The 23,250-nt window shown below is 39.4% G+C and overlaps 1 protein-coding gene across 1 annotated transcript in view; it reads left to right on the top strand.

Annotated features, from left to right (window-relative positions):
* PXDC1 (PX domain containing 1) overlaps positions 1-21,510 on the top strand; it is a 62,411-nt gene extending 40,901 nt beyond the window's left edge. Inside the window, exons 4-5 of the mRNA XM_001368082.4 lie at positions 14,683-14,794; positions 19,940-21,510. Of these exons, the coding sequence (XP_001368119.1) occupies positions 14,683-14,794; positions 19,940-20,057 (230 nt within the window). The 3' untranslated portion in view covers positions 20,058-21,510. The remainder of the gene's footprint in view (positions 1-14,682; positions 14,795-19,939) is intronic.
* Positions 21,511-23,250: the final 1,740 nt, after the last annotated feature.

Here is a 23,250-nt window from a genome sequence, read left to right as displayed (position 1 = left end):
AGTCAATTAATGATTGAATTCTTTGGTGGTTAAAATGAAGATCACATGCTTTAGCTGTCAGACTTTTTTTGCTGTAGAAGTTTTCAGAATCAGATTGTAGTCTTGCCCAGAGAGATGGCCAGCACACTTTGGGCATTTATTTGGTAGAAGAAGCTGAAAAAAAAAATTTTTTTTTTGTCCAAAGAGATATTTAGGCAAGTTATTTTTTTTTCAGGTGCCTAAGTTCAAAGATCAAATGAGATCGTATATTTGTTAAGTGTGGCTCATGATTGGGCGCTCTTGTTGTTATTGTTGTTCAGTCATTTCTAGACATTTGGGGTTTTCTAGGCAAAGATACTGCAGTGGTTTGCTATTTCCTTCTCCAGCTCATTTTACAGATGAGGAAACTGAGGCAACCAGAGCTAAGAGACTTGCCCAAGGTCACATCACCATTAAATGTCTGAGTCCAAGTCCAGGTTGAATTCATGAAGATGAGTCTTTCTGACTGCAGGCCTGGCAAAGCCACTTGGCTCCCTGTAAAAATGCCTCATTCTTAGTTCATTGATGCTGAGTTGATCCAGCAATAATGAAGTCTCCAAGTCCACATGACTCTTGGTTGGATATAATCAGTTCCTGTGTTGACACCAAGAAGACCTTTTTTTTTTTTCCATATATCCAATTCACGTAATGACTTTAAGGAGTTAAGAGAAGTGATCTTGCTTCTGATGGATGTGATCTCTGTTGGCACTGGTATCCTAAGAGAGATATCTAGGACACAGCCTTTTGAGACTGCGGTCCCCCCACAATAGTCTTATTGCAGGGCCTTATTTAGGGTGGCATGCACACCGGGTTCTTGAAGGCTATGGCATTGGAGCATAACTTGGCAGTTTTTACAAGGCTGGAAAGATTTTGCCTCTCTGGACCTGATGATAAATGGTGTCTGTTGCACGAAGACTATTCTAGATTGGTTTGGAGATGCTCTTTACCAAAAGATTGGCCTTCAAGTAATAACACATTTTTGGGTCCCCGTCACCCAGGTGATAGGCAAAATTACAAATGGACCCCAATCCTTTATAGCCCCTCCACTCTGGCAGCAATGACTATAATAGAAAAGATCATAGAGAAAGCTCCAAATCACACAGTTCCTAGATAGCCTTCTAAGATTAATTTCACTCTTGGTATTCTGGAGTTCAGGGTCTTGAGTTCAAACGTTGCCTTGAACACTTACTAGCTGTGTCTCAGGACAAGTCATTTAGCCCTGCTTACCTACCTACCTCCTCTAAAAAATGAGCCAGAGAAGGAAATGGACAACCACTGTACAACAGTATCTTTGCCAAGAAAACCCTAAATGTGGTTATGAAGAATCAGACCTGAAAAAGGACCGAACTATAGTGATTTCTGATGGGGTAATCTTTGCCCACTAATCAATGAAGTGATAATGCTGCCAGGATAATAGAACTACAAGAATGACATCAATATAAATGAAATCAGAATACCAAAGACATTTCTTTTAAACAAAAATAAACTGGCTCCTAGATTCTTCTCCTAGAGGTAAATAAAGTAAATGGTGAAAATGGTTTCATTACACTATCTCCAAGGCAATAAGAAATGTCATTTCCTGAACACTTAGTCAAATCACTTTGTGCTCAAATTGACTTAGTTTTCCCCTTTTATTATATAAAATTAGCTATTTGTGAACCGATGTTCAAATCAGATCTCAAACTGATAATAATGCTGCCCTAACAATTCATATTAATAATAGGTAAACTGAAAATAAGTTATGTAAAATATTTTAAATAAAATAAAATTATTTGTAGAAGAATCTGGATTTGCTTGGTTTCAACAGATTTCCTTTTGTATATTATCTTAATTAAAAACACACACAAACCCTTACCTCTTCTGTCTTAGAAATGATACTAAGTATTGGTTCCAAGGCAGAAGAGTGGTAATTAGGTTTAAGTGACTCACCCAGGGTCATATAGCTAGGAAGTATCTGAGACTAGATTTGAACCTAGGACTTCCTATCTTTAGGCCTGACTTTCTACTGAGCCATCTAGCTGCTCCTGTGTATTAGCTTAATAACTGATATCTTGTCTCCTCTCTTCTCCCCCTCTCTTCCTCCTTTCATTTCTTATTTCCTTCCTTCCCTCCTTCTTTTGTCTCTTCCTCTGTCCATCTGTCCCTCCCTTCCTTCCCTCCTTTTCTGTTTCTAGCTCTCTGCCTTCCTCCCCCTCTCTCCTATTGCACTTAGTGGTAGTCCAATATTTATCAGACTTATTTATTGCCATTCATTGTTATTTAAGTATTTGTATTTTATCCTTTCTCTCCCAATCTGGTATTCCTGTAGAGTAGGGGGACCCTTGTATTGCCCTGTCTGTCTTTTATTTCCTCCATGGCAAAATACCTTGCATAGAAAAGTTGGCACTTAGGAAGTGTCTGTTGAATTGCATTTCAGAAGTCAAATTCCACCTTCTGGCTGGCATACTTTATTTGAATAATCCAGTTTTTATAAGTTCTAACATGTGTATATATCACTTAAAGGTTGGCAAAGCTCTTTACCAATATTATCTCACTTGATCTTCACAACAATTCTGGGAGACAGGCTATTATTATACCCATTTTACCCTTGACAGAACTGAGGCACCCAGAGCTCAAGTGTCTAGGATCACACAGCTAGAAAGTCTCAGGCTAGATTTGAACTCAGATCTTCATGATCCCAGGTCCAACACTATTCCCCCTACCATTAATTTTCAGGGCCAAGTCATGGGTCTGTCTCTTGGTTTCTTCTGTTACTTACTCCCTTAGTGTCCACACCCAGTGATGGAGTGCCACTAAATGCAACAGAAAAAGAGGGAGAGAGACAGGAAAGAAGGCAGAGAGGGGTGCACATTGTGTGGCATGTCCTCAGTAAGCAGACAGGCTTACTTTGCCCAGGACTATCGTCATTGTCAGTCTCCTGTTATTAGCACAGTTGGGTTTTTAAAAAGAATTTTTTCCTGGGCTGAATGGGTCTAATCTGGTTCTGAAGGCTCAGCTCCATCTTAAGAGCGTTTGAGAGGGATCCTAGTCCACTAGGTGGTGCTAAGTGTTAACTGTGAAAACTAGCTCACTTCATGGAAGAATTGTTATAACATTTTAGGACAATTTAGAACATGTCAAAGACAACTGGAATCCACACTTCAGCACCCCAGGCTGATGGCCTGAACTGCCTGTAGGTAGTAACTCAGTTCATCTAATTTGAGAAAAGACACCTTTTATGTTAGAGTAGAAAGAGTCATTGGTGTAGAAGACCTGGGTTCCAATTCCCCTCTGACAAAATCAAGCGTTGGTTAAGCCTCTTATTTCCCTGTGGCCTCTGCCATCTCTAGATATGTTGTTCAATTGTTTTAGTTATGTATGACTCTTTGTGGGCCCTTTTGGGGCTTTCTTGGCAAAAATATTGGAGTGGTTTACCATTTCTTTCTCTAGCTCATTTACAGATAAGAGATCTGAGGTAAACAGGGTTAAGTGACTTGCCCAGGATCACATATCTAGTAATTGTCTGAGACCAGATTTAAACTCAGAAAGATGAGTCTTCTTGACTCTAGGCTTGGCTCTCTATCTACTGTGCCCTCGTAGCCGGTCCCTCCCTAGATATATGGTCCTGTAATAAATAGGAGGTGCCTAGTTAGTATTGTGCTTGTTTTTTTGTTTTTTTGTTTTTTTTTTAAACAAAGGGAAATGAAGGTAACAGTTTACCTGGCTAATTTGATCAGTGTAGCCTATAAAATCTGATCATTCAGGACCCACAGGCAGTTTTTTCCTCCTGAATTTTCATTATATACCTTGGTTAAATTAAGCAGGTAACTATTATTCATTTTGTGCTGCATGTTAACAATTAATAAAAAGATATTTCTTTGGATTTTTACCTCTTGGTTTACACTGGGAGAGTAATTCCAAATTGTAGTAGGCACGTGAGATTGGGGCAGTGGCAAAATGAGAATCTGGAAAAGATGTTTTTTTTTTTTTAATTTGGTCATTTCCAAACATTATTCATTGGAAACAAAGATCATTTTCTTTTCTCCCCTCCCCACCTCCCACCACTTCTCCCATAGCCCATGTGCGATTCCACTGGGTATCACATGTGTTCTTGATTCAAACCCATTTCCGTGTTGTTGGTATTTGCATTAGAGTATTCATTTAGAGTCTCTCCTCAGTCATATCCCCTCCACCCTCGTAGTCAAGCAGTTGCTTTTCCTGGGTGTTTTTACTCCCACAGTTTATCTTCTGCTTGTGGATAGTGTTTTTTAGATCCCTGCAGATTGTTCAGGGACATTGCATTGACACTAATGGAGAAAGTCCATCACCTTCGATTGTACCACAATGTATCAGTCTCTGTGTACAATGTTTTCCTGGTTCTGCTCCTTTCCCTCTGCATCACTTCCTGGAGGTTGTTCCAGTCTCCGTGGAATTCCTCCACTTTATTATTCCTTTTAGCACAATAGTATTCCATCACTAACATATACCACAATTTGTTCTGCCATTCCCCAATTGAAGGGCATCCCCTCATTTTCCAATTTTTGGCCACCACAAAGAGTGCAGCTATGAATATTCTTGTACAAGTCTTTTTCCTTATTATCTCTTTGGGGTACAAGCCCAGCAGTGCTATGGCTGGATCAAAGGGCAGACAGTCTTTTATCGCCCTTTGGGCATAGTTCCAAATTGCCCTCCAGAATGGTTGGATCAATTCACAACTCCACCAGCAATGAATTAATGTCCCTACTTTGCCACATCCCCTCCAGCATCCATTACTTTCCATAGCTGTTATGTTAGCCAATCTGCTAGGTGTGAGGTGATACCTAAGAGTTGTTTTGATTTGCATCTCTCTGATTATAAGAGATGTAGAACACTTTTTCATGTGCTTATTAATAGTTTTGCTTTCTTTGGCTGAGAACTGCCTGTTCATGTCCCTTGCCCATTTATCAATTGGAGAATGGCTTGATTTTTTGTACAATTGATCTAGCTCTTTGTAAATTTGAGTAATTAAACCTTTGTCAGAGGTTTTTATGAAGATTGTTTCCCAATTTGTTGCTGCCCTTCTGATTTTAGTTACATTGGTTTTGTTTGTACAAAAACTTTTTAATTTGATGTAGTCAAAATTATTTATTTTGTATTTTGTGACTCTTTCTATGTCTTGCTTGGTTTTAAAATCTTTCCCTTCCCAAAGGTCTGACATGTATACTATTCTGTGTTCACCTAATTTACTTATAGTTTCCTTCTTTATGTTCAAGTCATTCACCCATTCTGAATTTATCTTGGTGTAGGGTGTGAGGTGTTGATCCAAACCTAATCTCTCCCACACTGTCTTCCAGTTTTCCCAGCAGTTTTTATCAAATAATGGATTTTTGTCCCAAAAGCTGGGGTTTTGGGGTTTGTCATAAACTGTCTTGCTGAGATCATTTACGCCAAGTCTATTCCACTGATCCTCTTTTCTGTCTCTTAGCCAGTACCAAATTGTTTTGATAACTGCTGCTTTGTAATATAGTTTAAGGTCTGGGACTGCAAGTCCTCCTTCCTTTGCATTTTTTTTCATGATTTCCCTGGATATCCTTGATCTTTTGTTCTTCCAAATGAACTTTGTTATGGTTTTTTCTAATCCAGTAAAGAAGTTTTTTGGTAGTTCAATGGGTATGGCACTAAATAAGTAAATTAATTTGGGTAGGATTGTCATTTTTATTATGTTAGCTCGTCCCACCCATGAGCAATCAATGTTTTTCCAATTGTTTAGATCTAGTTTTAGCTGTGTGGAAAGTGTTTTGTAGTTGTGTTCATATAGTTCCTGTGTTTGTCTCGGCAGATAGATTCCTAAGTATTTTATATTGTCTAGGGTGATTTTAAATGGTATTTCGCTTTCTAATTCTTGCTGCTGAAATGGGTTAGAGATATATAGAAATGCTGATGACTTATGCGGGTTCATTTTGTATCCTGCAACTTTGCCAAATTTGTTGATTATTTCGAGTAACTTTTTGGTTGATTCTCTAGGATTCCTTAAGTAAACCATCATATCATCTGCAAAGAGTGATAGCTTGGTCTCTTCATTGCCAATTTTAATACGTTCAATTTCTTTTTCTTCTCTAATTGCTACTGCTAGTGTTTCTAGTACAATATTAAATAATAGAGGTGATAATGGGCATCCTTGTTTTACTCCTGATCTTATTGGAAAGGCTTCTAGTTTATCCCCATTGCAGATGATGTTTGCTGATGGTTTTAGATATATACTGTTTATTATTTTTAGGAAAGGCCCTTCTATTCCTATACTTTCTAGTGTTTTCAATAGGAATGGGTGTTGTATTTTATCAAAGGCTTTTTCTGCATCTATTGAGATAATCATGTGATTTTTGTCAGTTTGCTTGCTAATATGATAAATTATGTGGATGGTTTTCCTAATATTGAACCAGCCCTGCATTCCTGGTATAAATCCTACTTGATCATACTGAATGATCCTCCTGATCACTTGCTGGAGTCTTTTTTGCTAGTATCCTATTTAAGATTTTTGCGTCTATATTCATTAGGGAGATTGGCCTATAGTTTTCTTTCTCTGTTTTTGACCTGCATGGCTTTGGGATCAGTACCATGTTTGTGTCGTAGAATGAATTTGGTAGAACTCCTTGGAAAAGATGTTTTTAAGCAAAAGTTGATTCAATTCATTTAATTAATTTCTGGAAATTCAAAGACAAAAAGAAAAATAGAATCCTTGACCTTTGGGACCTTGTAGTTGGGAGTAAAGAGAAAAGGCTTACACAACTTAATCAGTTGTAGTAAATATAAGATAATTGAGAAGGCAAAGAAGAGTTAGAACTAGAGAGTTCCAGGAAGGCTGCTTGTAGGAAATGGCAAGTGAATGGAAATAGAGGTGCCTGCTAGAGCCATTGCAAAGACACAGAGAGTGTGTGCCGTGTTCAGGGAACAGTAAGGAGGCCAGTTTGACTGGAATGTAGTAGGGAGTAGTAATCTGAAATTACATCTAGAAAGGTAGATGATGAAGCAAGATTTTTTTTTGGTGTATGTCTATGAGAAAATAAAATTGTACAAGTGCCAATAACTTGAAAATCCAAATGCATTTTGGTCCTTTTTTCTACACCAAAAAAAAAAAAATCACAACTACCTATTTTAAAAAGGAGAGGGAGACTTTCCCTCTTTATTGTTATTTCTTAAAATTTATTTATTTAATTAAATTGGAATTTTTTTTTATGGTTACACGATTCATGTTCTTTCCATCTCCCCCCTCCCCCCCACCCCCGCCCCAGAGCCGACAAGCAATTCCACTGGGTTTTACATGTATCGTTGTTCAAAACCTATTTCCATATTATTAATATTTGCAATAGAGTGATCATTCAGAGTCAACATCCCCAGTGAACCATGTGATCAATCATGTTTTTCCTTTGTGTTTCTACCCCACTTCTTTCTCTGGAGGTGGATAGCGTTCTTTCTCATAAGTCCCTCAGAATTGTCCTGTTGCTTCTAGTAGAGAACTCCATTACATTTGATTGTACCACACTGTACCACATTGTATCAGTCTCTGTGTACAATGTTCTCCTGGTTCTGCTCCTTTCGCTCTGCATCACTTCCTGGAGGTCGTTCCAATTCCCAAGGAATTCCTCTACTTTATTATTCCTTTTAGCACAATAGTATTCCATCATCATCAGATACCATAGTTTGTTCAGCCATTCCCCAATCAATGGACATCCCCTCATTTTCCAGTTTTTTTCCACTACATAGAGTGCAGTTATAAATATTTTTGTATATGCACTTTCCCCTATTATCTCTTTGGGGTATAAACCCAGCACACTTTCCCTCTTTAGATCGTTTCTGAGAGCAAATATTTTGATCAAGACGACTGCTCTGGTTAGCCAAAAGCTTTGGCTGATTTTAGTTCTAATAAATCAGCCATATTTCAAATTAAAAGATGAATCTGAATAACTGAAGAGCCAGTGAAGGTCTTGAAGAATGGATAGTGAACCATAAGAATCAATGAAGACGCTTCTTCTTGGCAGAGTGGTGAAGTACTACTGGGGCAGAATGTAGTTTGCATGATATCATATATTCACTGTATTGAGTGTTTGCTTTATAATTGTGAAAAGGAGGATTCAGGCTTTGAAGGGGGTAGGTGGAAAATGACTGTAAAGACAAAGTCATCAATGAAAAAGACCTTTTAAAGAAATAGACTGGTTCAAGAAATAAAAATATTGATACTGGGCATGATCTAAATCTATAAAAATCCAGGTGGCCAGGAGTGCAGAAGTACATGAGTATACTTGCTCTCTGATCCTCTGAACCTAGCCTAGATATACTTTAAAATCATATTTGCTAGAATTATAAAGCACATTTGTGCTTTATAAAGCATTCTCTTCACAAAAACCTGTGAAGTTGATAGTCCAAATATTACCATTTTATAGATAGGGAAACTGAGGCTCAAAGGCATTAAGGATCTACTTAGGATCACACAACAGGTGTCAGAGAGCCAGCATATAAACACAGGCCTTCTGCCTCCAAGACCAGGAATAAGGTTAGCTTAATTCAATTCATTTTATTAAGTGACTCTTATATGTGCTGGGAATACAAAGATGAAAAATGTCTCCATCTGGGCTCTGGGAGCATTATGATCTAATTGTGGTGCTAAGACATGCACATAGACATGAATGCTCCGGAACAAAATGTAATATTTGCAGAAGACTAAATGAAGTGCTGGGAGAAATTTGAAGAGGGGAGAAAACTTTCACCTGGAGGTATCATTAGTAGAGAATAATTTCAAAAAGTGGGGGTGTATTTCAAGTATAGAGTCAGCCTATGAATATACAGAATGGGTTAGGATGAGATCACAGGTGAGAGTGACAGAAATGGAGATAAGATAAAGAAGAGTATGAAATACTTGGAAAAGAAAGTTGAGGGGCAGCTGGGAGGCTCAGTAGATAGAGATCTAGGCCTGGAGATGGGAGGTTCTGATTTCAAATTTGGTCTTAGACACTTTCTAGCTGTGTGACCCTGGGCAAGTCACTTAGCACTTTCACCGTTCAAGTCACCAAGCCCTTACCTTTCTTCTGCCTTGGAACCAATACTTAGAGTCAATTCCAAGACAGAGGGTAAGAATTTTAAAAAGAAAAAAGAAAGAAAAAGAAAAGTAAGTTGTAATTCAATTGTAGACCTAAACTCTAAGTTTCCCAAATTTTGTTTTTATTGTGTTTAGAGTTTGGAATCTCTGGAGATTTGTAAGTAGTGGAGTGATACTCAAGGGATATCCTGAGAAGATAATTTAGGCAGCAGTGGGGAAGATGAACTGGTGTAGGGAGAGAAGCTCAAGGCAAGAAGACCCAATTAGAAGTCCATTAGAATAGTTCTGGTGAGAAGATCCAGGGGATGTACTGAGAAGATAATTTAGGCAGCAGTGGGAAGGATGAATCAATGAAAGGAGAGGTTCCAGGCAGGAAGACTAATTAGAAGTCCATTAAAATAGTCCTGGGGAGAAGTATTAGGGTTTGAATTAAAGGTTGGAGTGGAAAGAAAGGGGTGCATATAAAAGGAGATACTGTAGAGAAAGAATCAACAGAATCTGACAGCTGATCAGGTGTCAACAGAAAGGAAGGATCAAAAATGACTTTGAGTTTTCATGTCTTCATGACTAGGTGGCTTAGGTATCCTTAGCCTAAATAAGGAAGTTGTGGGGGGGGGGGGGTGTTTAGGCAAGTTGGTGATCTCAATTTTGTGCCAATTGAATTGGAAGTGGCAGTGGCAATGGGTGAGATATGGACAAGGTAGAGATTGGAGGCTCTTCTGGCAGAACTGATTGTTGGAGGGGAAATAATGTTTAAGGATAGAACTTCAGGGGAAATGAAGGGAAATGAAGGAGGGGAGATATGGACAAGGTAGAGATTGGAGGCTCTTCTGGCAGAACTGATTGTTGGAGGGGAAATAATGTTTAAGGATAGAACTTCAGGGGATACCTTCACTAAGGTGCAAGAGGGAAAAGATGAACCAGAACCTGGTCCAGTTCTTTGATACCTGTTTGAATGAACCCCAGCCTTTGGTTGGTTTCATTTCCATTTCAATCAGACCAATGTTGACATCCCTGTGGATAAGAAGTCTTCCATGTCTTTATGTGATAGTGATAATAATAAAAGCCAAAATTCATGTAGTGCTTCAAAGTTTACAAAGGGCTTCACGTATTATCTCATTTGATCCTTACAACAAAACAACCCTGTGAGGGAGGTTCTATCATTATCCTCATTTTACAGATGAGGAGACTGAGAGAGACCTACCCAAGGTTGAACAGTTAAGCAGTATAGTGTTTTTTTTTTTTAAATTCAAGGTTTCAACCAGACATTAGGAATTATTTTGCCTTTGTATTATTCTCAATTCTAAAGCAGAAGAGCAGTAATGGCTATGCCAATGATGGCAAACCTATGGCACAGGTGCCAAAGATGGTATTCAGAGAGCTTTCTGTGGGCACAGGGGGTAAGGTGGGTGGCTCACAGGGGGCAGAGCTAGAGGGGAGCAGAGCACTCAGGTCACTCACCTCCCCCTCTCTACACTCGCTGAGGATATTCCTCACTTCACCTGCCCCTCATGCAGAAGCTCAATGGAAGCCTTTTCTCCTTCCCTCCCCTGTGTGAGGTAAGTGGAGAGGCGGGGTACCTGGTACTTGCTGAGGAGGTGAGGCACAGCATGCCATCTCTGGCAGTGTGGCATGGCATATAATCCTTAAAAGGTTTGCCATTACTGGGCCAGGAAATGGGGGTTAAGTGACTTGCCCAGTTCACATAGCTAGGAAAGGCTGAGGCCATATTGGAATTTTCTGTCATTTTTCTTTTTAAACTCTTACTTTCCATCTTAAAAGCAATACTGGTTCCAGAGCAGGAGAGTGGTAAGGGCTAGGCAGTGGCTTGCCCAGCGTCATGTAGCTAGGAAATGCTGACCTCCTGTCTCTAGGCCTGATTCTCAATCCACTGAACCACCTACCTGCCCACTTTTCTATTACTTTTTTTTTTAACCCTCACCTTTTGTCTTGGAGTCAATACTGTGTATTGGCTCCAAGGCAGAAGAGTGGTAAGGGCTAGGCAATGGGGGTTAAGTGACTTGCCCAGGGTCACACAGCTGGGAAGTGTCTGAGGCCAAATTTGAACCTAGCACCTCCTGTCTCTAGGCCTGGCTCTCAATTCACTGAGCTACCCAGCTTCCCCCTTTTCTATTACTTTTAAGAAAAACTTTTTTAGATATTTACTCAAGAATATTTTGTAGTGATAGTCTTTGTTATTTGTCAGTTAAAAAAAAAAACCCTGGTAAAGAGAGAAAAATGTAAATTTGCAGCATTATGTTTGCTAAGAGTTCATCAACTAGGAAAGAAGTTTGTTTTTAAATGGTACCATATATCTTTTTTTTTTTTGGCCAGTAAGTGAACCTAACCCATATGGGTAAGGTTTAGTCATTATCCTAGACCTGGGTTCCAGGGAAGGGGCAAGAAAATTTGAAACTATAAAATCTAGTTCTGGAGAGCCTTATACGATATCTTTTTTTACACCTAGTTGACTCCTGAGATTTAAACCCCTTATAAGTTTCAGTTTACCTCCTGTGTTCTTTCACATGACATGAAGAACTCCAGTACCAAATACAGGGCATCTTGTTTCTGGCAATGGGAGGGATGAAAAGGAGGGGGCTGGGGGAAGCAATAAGCTTTGTAGGAGTATAAGATATCAGTGCTGCTGGCTGGCCAAAGATCTGTGAAACGAGACCTGCAGCAGACAGTCCTACAAGAGAATTAAGCAATTGCCTGGGCAGTGTGACTAAGTGAGGGGCTTGCCTGTATCATCCAGACTACTGCAGCACCATGACTTAACTGTTTCAAATCTGTCCTTGTCTTCCCATCATGCAGCATAGTGCTCGGGCACATAGTAGGTGCTTAGAAGACACTTGTTGAATAGAAACTGGGTTACTATCTCATTTGTTCTCCACATGGCCACAGATGATCCAAAATTAAAGAAAAAAACCCTTAATAAATTAAATGTTACATCATAAATTATACAAGTTATGATATAAACTATATTAAACAAAAAGCTCAAAAAAGGATCTGTTTGGCTTTTAAAACCCTTCATAGCCTGATCCATTCGTATCTCTGGTCATCTTACACTTCAGCAACACTGGATTTCTTGCTGTTCCTTGAACATAGTACTCCTGAACCCATACCTTTGCACCCATTGTCCCCATGCCCAGAATGCCCCCTCTCCTCCCCTTCACCCCTTAGCTCCCCGGGTTTCTTCCAAAGCCTTGACTCCTTCCTCGTACGAGAGGCATTTTTCGATCCTGCATCTCTCCTCTCTCGCTGGATGCCCTTTTTGAAAACCTTCCCTTCCATCTTAGAGTCGATGCTAAAGTATTGAGCGTCTAAATATTGGGCTAGATGAGCTATTTAGTATCGACGTGTTGGCCAGGGCAGAAGAGTAGTAGCAGGCAAGTGGAGTTAAGGGACTTGCCCGGGCTCCCGCAGCTATGAAGCATCTAAGATCATATTTGAACCCAGGATCTCCTGTCACTGAGCTATCTAGCTGCCCCTTAGAGCCTTCTTTTGGGGATTACCTTCCATGTACATTATACACACGTGTGTAGTGCACACAGCACATACATGTGTATATACATATATGTCCACACCACAGGTACATTACATGTGATCCACACATGCATATACATGTATGCTTTATATGTGTACTGTGCATAGTATATGTATGTACAACATATGATGTGTACTATGTATAGCATGCATGCTACCGAATCTAATAGGTGTGTACTGTACATACATATTATATATGATGCATGTATTGTAGACAACATACATGTCTGTGTATAGTATATGTGTATGTACTGTTTATAATGCATGTACAGTATGTAGAATTATATTATATGTATACTACACATGTGTGTATTTGTTAATGTATACATGTAGTGTATGTATTTACTACATATAATGTGTGTACTGTATACAATATATGTGTATTGTATATTATATGTGCATGCTATGCATGCATTGTATATAGGATGTATGCATGTACACACATGTATATGTGTATGGTCATGTGTGTGTGGGCGTATGTGTATATACACAATTGTTCACATATTATTTCCCCTGTTAGGTTGTGAACTCCCAGAGTTCAGAGACTGTTTTTGTCTTTCTTCGTAGCCTTAGAATTTAGCCCAGCAATAAGGGTACCTTGGAAGAGCATTAAATTTAATTTTTTTAACCCTTACCTTCTGTCTTGACTCCAAGACAGAAGAGTGGTGAGGGCTAAGCAATGGGGGCTAAGTGACTTAACTAATAATTTATTGCTTGAGCAAAAAAGAAAAATTCGTGAGTTGATTTTGGCTATAAAAAACACAGGCTGAGATGTGGAGGAAAGCAAAACAAATCTTGGAAAGGCAGAAGGAAAAAGCTCTTTCTATGCTAGAACCTTTAGAGGCTTAGTGTGATTATGGACAGCTTCCTAGGCTCTCATTTGCCCCATGACATGCCAGTGAGCCATGGAAGGCTATTTTAAGCTGTATGCTGCCATGCTTTCGATCTTGAACAGGGAAGTGTAGAACTGTTGAGAATATGCCAGGAATTTGAAGGTTATTTTGCAGCATGGATGTTCCTTTTAAGATAGGCAAGAGAAAAAAAATTATTCATGAGGAAAAAGGGGCCTCCTCAGCTAGAGGAGATCTAGAGATTAGGGGATATGCCAAAGTTTGTTGATAATTGAAGCATGTGTATAAACACCAAAGAGGAGAGAGAGCTATTAATGCCCGTCATATCTATTGTTAGATTGTGGTGTGACCTTGCAGGGGAAGTGATGGAAAATAGATTCCCTTGGAAAAGATACATTTGACTGAACCAGACACGAGCGCCATACATGTCCCCTAGATGCATAGATGACAGAATCAGAAAATTTTTCAAAGCCCCAAGAGGTCCAGAAATCATCTTATCCAGCTCTTTCATGAGGAAGTCACCAGCTCAGAGAACACAGCCAGCTGTAAGCTGAGCCAGGACTAGAAACTCTTCTGACTCTCAGGCCTATTGAGCTTTCTACTGCATCAGACTGACTATCTCTCCTTCAGAAAGACTAGAACACCAAACTTCAGGGGACTGCCTTTGCAAGCTAAAATATAAGACAACACTATATGCTAACACGAACTGAATCTTTTCTGACATTGGGAAGAGCTGGTTATTTTAGCATGAATTTTCATGGGGGGAAATGATGTATTTCTCTGTCTGCATAGGAGGTGGTATAGGCAGGGTAGGTAGGGAAATGCTTCTATCAAGTAGTCTATGTGGCTATTTTTTCAGTGGTCTTCCAAATGTTATGCATGCCTGTGTTGATCCTTCTCTCACCTGTAGGGGTGGGGAAGGTCTGATCATGATCATCTTGCTAATCATGAGCCTAGGACTCCTAAGACCTTGCCAGGAAGGAATTCTTAATCTGGGGTCTGTGAACTTCTTCTTTTGATAGACATCTACATCTTGCTAATTCCCTCTTGGGCTTCGAGGAGAAAATGGAGTCCGATAATTACATAATTAAGCTATAAACCAATTCAGTACCCCACCACAACTTGCCCTTATTCATTTCCTTGGCTTTGAGATCAACCATGAAAGATACATCCTGCAATGAATTCTGTGGCCCTAACCTCAGTTATCTTTCTTTTCAGAAATCATGAGGTCAAATGGATTTTGTTTAGCAAATACTGAGACAATAGTTATTGATCACAGTATACCAAATGGAAAAGACAATCACTTGGATGTGGATTCAACAGAACATTTGTAAGTATTTTGCTCTAAATTTTGGTTATATAGAAAAGGCATTTTTGATTAATTTTGGGATGATTCTTTTGACAGATTTATGAGGCCTCCAACACAGATATCATAGTGTCCTCAGTGCTACAGATTGAAAAATAAATAATGATAGATTCTATAGGCCTGGAATTCTCTTTTTTCCCCTGTTGAATTCCTACCTGTCATTTAAATCTGGTTTGAATACTGAGTCTAGAGTCAGGAAAATTTGAGTTCAAATCTAAACTCAGGCCCCAAAGATTAGGAGACACTTCCCCCCACTATTTTGTGGAGGTATCTGTAGTGGGAGATAGGATAAGTGTCAACCAATGCATGTATTGTCAGGATTTTTCAATATTTTGATAGGCTTTGCTAATATTTTTCTCTTTCTCTTTTTTAAATCCTTACTTTTTGTCTTAGCATCATTTCTTTTTCCTTTTTTAAACCCTTACCTTCTGTCTTAGAATCAATACTGCCTGTTGGTTCCAAGTGTAAAAATAAAAATTATAATGGTGAGCTACATAAATATAGATGGAAAATTTGCCAATACAGGTTCAAACTGTTTGGATACTTTTGATAGATGTAATCAAAAGTATCTTCAGTGATGAAGTGAAGCTCAAATATGAACTCTTCAGGGCCAGGTACAAAGATGCTAAAGAGACTCTTATTATAACCATAAACTATTTGTTGAAATATTTAAGGATAAATAAAGGATTTCTATTTATAAGGGATTCTAAATCCACCCAAATAAACTCCCTGGTTCCTCAAGGAACCGCTTCTTCTTTGTTTCACAGGCTACACTACTCTTCCCTGATCTGACTGACCCAAATTTATTCTATCTAAATAAAAACTACCACTATTATCCTTATAATCCTTAACTTCACCTTCAAATTATAAAATAGCAAAGGCTAGCTGGTTGAGTCTCAATAAGAATCAAGTTAGGCCAGGTTTTTCTTTGGTCTTCTCAGAATTAAACAATCTGTAAAACTACAATAGATAGTCAATAGTGTTTCCCAACTTGGGAAAGGAAAACACTGAGCTCCTTCAGATCTTTCCCTCAGACAGAGAGAGAGGCAAAGATGTTACCTCCTCCAGCACTGAGAATCTCTGAGTATGTCTCTGCCAACTGCCAGAGCCCAATTTCCAACTGCCTGAAAGAGTAATTGACACAGAAAAACTGTCACATCTGAAATTAACACACTCTCTCAGCTCTGCTTCAAACTCCAGTTCTTTGTCAAGCAGCCACTTTACTTCTTATCCCTAAACTAATAAAACAATACTTATTTTCTAATATCATCCTTACACAAGGCAGAAGAACAGTAAGGGCTTAGGCAATGGGGGTTAAGTGACTTGCCCAGAGTCACACAGCTGGGAAGAGTCTGAGGGTAGATTTGAATCTAGGACCTCTCATCTCTAGGACTTGCTCACTTTGCACTGAACCACCCAGCTGCCCCTCCTTAGTATCATTTCCAAGACAAAAGAGAGGCAAGAGCTAGGCAACTGAGATTAAGTGTCTTGCTTGGAGCCTCACAGCTATTAGTGTCTGAGGTTGGATTTGAAACCAGGTCCTCCCAGTTCCAGCCTGGTGCTCTATCCACTGTGCTACCTGGTTGTCCCTCTCTTCTTTTTAATGAAAAGAGAGGGTGAATGATTCAGGGAAATTTTTAGGCTATATTAAAAACAAGATGTCAATAAAAAGTTATTATTTTTTAAAAGTATAGATGACTGTTACAGAAGTCCTTTTGGGGGAGAAGGAGTAGAAAGCCAGTCTCTGTAACTCTGTTTGAATAGTCCCTGTCCCCCCTGGCAAAAAAGAAAAAAAGTCTGATTTAAATGTTCACTTGAGTTACTAATCAGCAGACTTTAGTAACTCAAGTGAGCATTTAAAGGGAATTGTAGCCAACTGCTTGTAAACTCCTGGCTGCCCTTTTGGCAAGAGCATTTGCCTGATATATGAATCCAGGGGAGAACGACTGTTGTGACCTTGGGGAGCAGGCTGTTTATTAATTTCAGACAAGCTGCCAGTCAGGGGGCGAAGGGTGGGGAGAGAGAGAGAGAGAGATGCTGTTTTGATTTAATAGAGGTTTTGCCCCTCAGGCTGCCTCTACATTAAAGTTTGTCCTCAGCTCCACTAAGGTTTAACCACTTGGCTTTGTGCCCATGAATCAGATAATAGCAGGCACATTGCTAAGACAAAAGATGGAGCTCATTTCTTTTCTTTTTAAACCTTTTCCTTCTGTCTTAGAATCAATACAAGTGTCAGTTCCAAGACAGAAGAGCAGTAAGGGCTAGGCAATTGGGGTTAAATGACTTGCCTAGGGTCATATAGCTAGGAAGTGCCTAAGGTCAGATTTGAACCCAGGACCTCCTGTCTCCAGGTCTGGCTCTAGCCAATGAGCCACTGAGTTGCCACAATAGAACTTATTTCTGATGAGGTAGTTTCTGTGGTGTCACATCATAAAGACAATGGGTGCCTTTAACAGTCACCCAATATTAAATGATTGTGCTATGGAAACAATGCTATGTTGTTGTGTCTGCATGTGAGCCCATGAAAGAACAGAAAAACAGCACTGATTATCCTTCCCTTTGCCTTGATTGGTTGAAAGAACCATCAAACCATAATATCAGGTCAGAAACTGAACAGGTCACTTTGGCCTCCTCAAACCAGTTGAGAGTAGAAGTATTTGACATGATGGCCAGAAGTCATGTGAATTCAGTAGTAAAAGCCATGACATCAGCATCCTGACTTATTTTTCCAGGGCTTCCTTCCTTCCTTCTCTGTCACTCCTGGGCAGGATTAATTCATCCTGTGGAATGAGGAGGCACATGAATAGGAAAATATTCACCAGGAGATTTTGTACCTTGGCAGATGCTTTACCCACGTCATTTTCAAGTTTGTGGATTTGTTCCATGCCACTCTGAACATAACATGTTTTCAGAAAGGCAGAAGCAAACGGTCCTTTGGTTGATTTATTTGTCCTCACTAAATAATATAGTAATACCTAAAATAAAATGCTTTTAAGGTTTGGAGAGTGCTTTGCAAATATTAACTCATTTCCACCCCCACCCCCCAACTATAATCTTGGGAGGTTGGCGCTATTTTTATTATCTCCATTTTACAGAAAAGGAAACTGAGGCAGGTAGAGACATGACTTGGCTAAGGGAAGTGTCTGAGAGTGGATTATGAAATAAAATCTCCTTGACTCCAGATCCTGTGTTTTATACATTATTCCATCTAGCTGCCTCTGTGGCTTATTAGAGAAATGTCTTATGTTGTTGATGATTGATTCTCTGAGGGAAAAAGTCAAAGGATTTGGGCAATAGCTTCTAATCCTTTCACATAGGAACCAATTATTTTTTCTTTTAAAATTTATAACAACTTTTTTATATCACTTTAATTTCCAAATGTCTCTTTCCCACTCCTCTATGCAGTAATCCTTTCCTTATTAATAAGCAATAAAAAAGAAAGGGAAAAAACCCTGTCAAAACCCACCAGCACATCAGCCAAATCTGACAGTATATGCATTGTCCCATATTCAAGTTCCCTTTTTCTGCAATGAAGGGAAAGAGGTACATTTTCTTATCTCTTCAGGGTCAAGTTTGGTTAATATGATTGCAATGTATTTATTTTGGGATTTTAAAAAATCAATTCCTTTTTAAATCTAAAAAAATTTTTTTTGGATCCCCAAAGAGTAGTATCCACATAATTAGTACTTCTTGGTTGAGAAAATAAATTATGACAAAAAGCATGCTTTTAAATGAATTTTAATTAATCATAATACCTGCATACCTATGAAATAGTAACACATGTTTAAGGCATTATTTTTTTAGTAAACAGAAGGTATGCTTGCTTGGTTACTGTACTAAGTAATGCTTCTTATCTTGTTGGAGCTATATAAAATCTAGTTTGACCATATGGACTACATATAGATTTGTGGACCCTTTGCAATAACTTTGCCCCGCTTTAGGGCCTTTCTGCCTAGGTTAGAAGGTTAGAAACCATTGCTCTAAGAGTCTGATCTCTCTCCCCCCCTCCTTCTCTCCCCCTCCTCCCCCCCATGGTTATATATACCTTTTCCAGTTAAACTAGAGGTTGCCTTTCTATAGAGTTATGATTATACTTATTTAGATCAGTTGGAAGTTGGTCTTTTTATTGCTGTGCAACATAAACTATGAATCCTGTTTTCAAGCCTTATCTGGCAACAAGTCTAAGGAAGCTCACCAGGAATTTCCAGTTATTTCTCTCTGCTGTGGTGTGTTTTGTTTAGTCTTGCTTCTTCCTTTCAAGACACTTTTTAAAGTGGTATTCATCATTTTTTTCTTTCTCTAATAAATAAGTTTTGTCCCATCTAGTAGAATTTTGATCAAGTGTCTATTCAAAAGAAAAAAAACTTGGACAGTTATTACGGAGGAGTAAAGCATAAGATTCCCTAATCCTCTCTTTCCAGTGTGTCTGAAACAGGGATCACATATTATATCTGCTACTTATTACCTCTACTTGTTCTCTGAGCAAACTTTTTAAAAAAGACTTAGAATTAGTTGTAGATTTTAAAATATCTGGATTTTTTCTACAACAGATAGTTGTATGTCAGTGTAGAATGGTAGAAATAATACTTTATGTAGATTCGGAAAATCTGAATTCAAATACCAAATAGCTCCTCTTTGGGTAAGTCATATGGGTTAAAGTTTACTTTGAAGTATAGAAAACGAGATGGTTAAACTAGATGACCTAGATGACCTCTAAAGTCTCTTTCAGATCTAAAATAATGATCTTGGTTATTTTTGGATTTAAAAGGCCATTTTTAGGTTGGAAGGGGAATTGGTGTCATGAGGTATTAAGGCTGTTACTAAGGTTAGAAGTATACATTTCACTAATGTGTATATTTGAGAAGCTCTTGTTGCTTTATATAAATGGGGGGCACTGACTAGAACCATTTTCTTGGAACAAATTTCCTTGAAAGAAATATTGTCCAAGAATCCCAACTGAGGGAATGGGTATCACTTACAAATATCTTTCCATAGAGTTCTTTGGATTTCATCCATTTAACTTTGTACCTCTCCCTTTCCTTCTTGCTATTTGGGTGCAATAGGTTCTCATTTCTGGGTTTTTTCATTTGTTTTGTTTTTTGGTTTCAGGTTTGAGAATGGCAGTGAGTTTACCTCAGAGTTGGAAGATAGTGAAGACCCTGCAGCCTATGTCACCAACTTGTCCTACTACCACCTGGTTCCTTTTGAAACGGACATTTTGGACTGACCTTCCAGTAGCCCATTCACCTACCCTCTGGCCTTTTATTACTGACTTATGCTGCTGTTCTATAGCCCTCAACCATTTAGACCAAAAAAGTGGTCATCTAACCCCAGATATGAGATGATGCCTGCAATGAAATCAGTTCTGTGGCTCAGATCATGAGTGGGTCTCCATGTACTTCCTAAGCTACACGTTTTTGGAAGACAGTGCAAACAGTGGAAGAGAACTCACAAGTGGATTCTGGTATCAGGGAAGGGTATACAGTAAAATCTGCAGCAGCTTCTGAAGCCACAGGATGCCTACATGACTGACTGACTATAGTGAAGCACCCCCATGGAAATTCTTTCTCTTTCTGTAAAACCAACCTATTTCTCCAAATTCCTGGGAAGCCCACATTTCACACCTGGTGTGATAGATAACCACCCAGTGCCTATAGGGGAGACCTACTGTGAAGGAAGTAATTCCAGTTAGCTTTGATGGGTCTAAATATTTTATCATTTCCCTAAGAGGAGAGTACCACTTCCTCTTTCTTTAAAGTAGCATGGGCATCCCCTTTCCCCCTTCATTCTCTCTCTCTCTCTCTCTCTCTCTCTCTCTCTCTCTCTCTCTCTCTCTCTCTCTCTCTCTCTCTCTCTCTCTCTCTCTCTCTCTCTCTCTCTCTCTCTCTCTCTCTCTCTCACACACACACACACACACACACACACACACACACACACACACACACACACACGCTCCCACCCACCCACCCCTGTGACTCATGTGGAGTTCTGAAAATACTTGGAATGAGAGATTGTGAACTATTGCCAAGTTCTGAAGACAGGTAGGGAAAGTAAGTCAGCCAGCCAGTCCATCAGTAGCTACAGGATTTCCCTGGGAACCAGGATGTGTTATTGTTGTTTTCAGGTCACATCTGGACAAGTGAGCTCTGTTAAGGCTCTCTCTTGGGTTTTTTTTACGGAAGGATAATCACCACCGGGTATTGTCTGCAGCACAAGGGGAGACCATTGAGGATCAGGCTGCTCCCTGGATAAGCTTGGACTGAGTTAATGATGGGCTTTGAGAGATCAGGCCAAAAGGAAAAGAATCCATTCTGGGCTAACAGCTCTTCAGTGTAGGAGTAATGAGTCTCTTTATTACCATCCAGCAGTCAGAGGTTTGACCTCACTTGCTGTTTGCGAAGTATTTAATGAAATAATTACCATGCTTAATCTGAAAGGATGGGAAACAGGAAGAAAGCTATCTCTGAACTGGTTACCTCTTCAGTAGTGGTTTCCTTAGCTTGGGAGCATCCCTGGGTGCTTTGCCTTACATTCTCCCAACAAACTTTCCATGGCTAAGTGTGTACTAACCACAAACATTTGCTAATGTAAATAATAGTAAATTATTGAGAATCCTAATTCTTTTACACAGTCTGTTTTAAAATCTATTTTAATGAAATAAAATATATTACTCTCCTTAAGTCTATTTAAGATGACTTGCTTTCAAGAATCTTCTTCTCTTCCCCCTCCCCCTTTATGTATTTATTAATGAGAGAATCAATGACCAGAATGAAGCAGGGCCTATATCTTCTGGTTGCCAGCTGAGCATCCTTATTTTTGGGAAAGTACACATGGTCTGAGAAACTCATGCCCCTCAGATGTGATCTGTGGACCTAAGAAAATCAATGGATAATGGATTTTGGAGTTTGGTCCTCCTTTCCCCTTTCTTTCTCCTCCTATTTCCAATTCTGGAGAGAACTGATTGGTCTCCATTCCTCTCTGAGGGAAGAGAATTCAAGAGAACATGCATGAGAAAGAGTTTTGACTTACCATTTTGGTCCAGATCTGATGAAACTGTTGACCATTTACTTGGAGTTGGCCAGAAAAATACTTAGGCATTGAGATTAAGCTGTACTTTGGGTGCCCTGGAGCCTTCTGGACCAAGATGAAAGGACAGTTGGCCTTTTCCAAGCCAGAGGAAGGGAAGTACGCTTCCCTATGAAAAGGATCTCATTGAAACTATTTAAGGAGCTTGTAGAGGAGAATCCCTGGAAAAAGATTGCCAATAGTCTTTGCCCTAATGGCATCTTATGGCTTCACCTGGTCTCCAATGCCCTTTTGTGTCAAGACTCCCTATACCCTTCTGTATATGAGTAGAATGAGAGAGACCATTTTATTGACTAAACACTAGTTCATTCCAACAACCCTCTTGTTATTGTCATCTCTTTCCCCACTCACTCCATGCTAATAGATTCCCATCAACTTCTTGGGGAATCTAGGAAGCAAGAGCTCCTCCAATTCCAGATATAAGCCTGGCAGATACCTCCCTGGAGAGATGTTTCAGCTCAAGCTCAGGGTAGAGAGAGAACTACCCCTTCACCTCACCACAGTGTTTCTTAATAACTTCACATCTTTAAGTGTCGGCAGTGCCTCAAAGAAATCAGTACCAACCAATGAATTAGCCAAACCCAACAACAATGCCTCATTCCATACCTGTAGTCAGCCATGTCTCTGCTGAGAGGAGAGAAGGGTGCTTTACTGCCAATATTCTGAAGTCAAGAATGATCTTGGGTTGACCAGAATTATGATCAATCTATTGACATTTATTAAGCATGTCTATGTGCTAGGTACTATTTTAAGCTCTGGGAATAAATACAAAAGAAGGCAAAAGATAGTCCCTGCCTTCAAGGATCTTGCATCAAAACAAGATGTAAATGGGGAAGGAAGGGAATATTTATTGGTGAGGGTACCTGGAACAGGGAGTGGAGGCTGTGGGGGGCCAGAACTGGTGGGATAATGAAGTTCCGAGGATTGCAGCCAAGTGGGAAATGAAGAGATGGCTGATTTGGGAGCCCTCTGGAAATGAAGACTCTCTTCTTCACCCTCTACCCTCTCCAATCGGAGGGAGAGAGGAGTCCCAGGGGCAAGAGATATAAGTGGTAGGGATTCCAGGTTCAACATGACCTAGTCTAGTCTAAAAGAATAAATCTAGGTGGTGATGACTCAATCATGAGTAAATAGTAGATATACCTTAGTAGATACACTTTACACAGTAGATATCTTTTTGAAACATTAATAAACGATATGATTTTAACATACTAAGAGGTGCCCACTACTTGAAACAATAGTGTCAAATTCTAGCAGACAGGGCATTAAGTTATACATAGGAATCCCTGCAGGCTGCATATTGGCTTAGAGAACCACATACTAACATTATATAA

Source organism: Monodelphis domestica, chromosome 3 (assembly GCF_027887165.1).
Source record: "Monodelphis domestica isolate mMonDom1 chromosome 3, mMonDom1.pri, whole genome shotgun sequence".
Lineage (NCBI taxonomy): Eukaryota > Metazoa > Chordata > Mammalia > Didelphimorphia > Didelphidae > Monodelphis > Monodelphis domestica.
The sequence above is the reverse complement of the archived record's forward strand: the minus strand, read 5'-3'. Positions and strand labels throughout refer to the sequence as shown.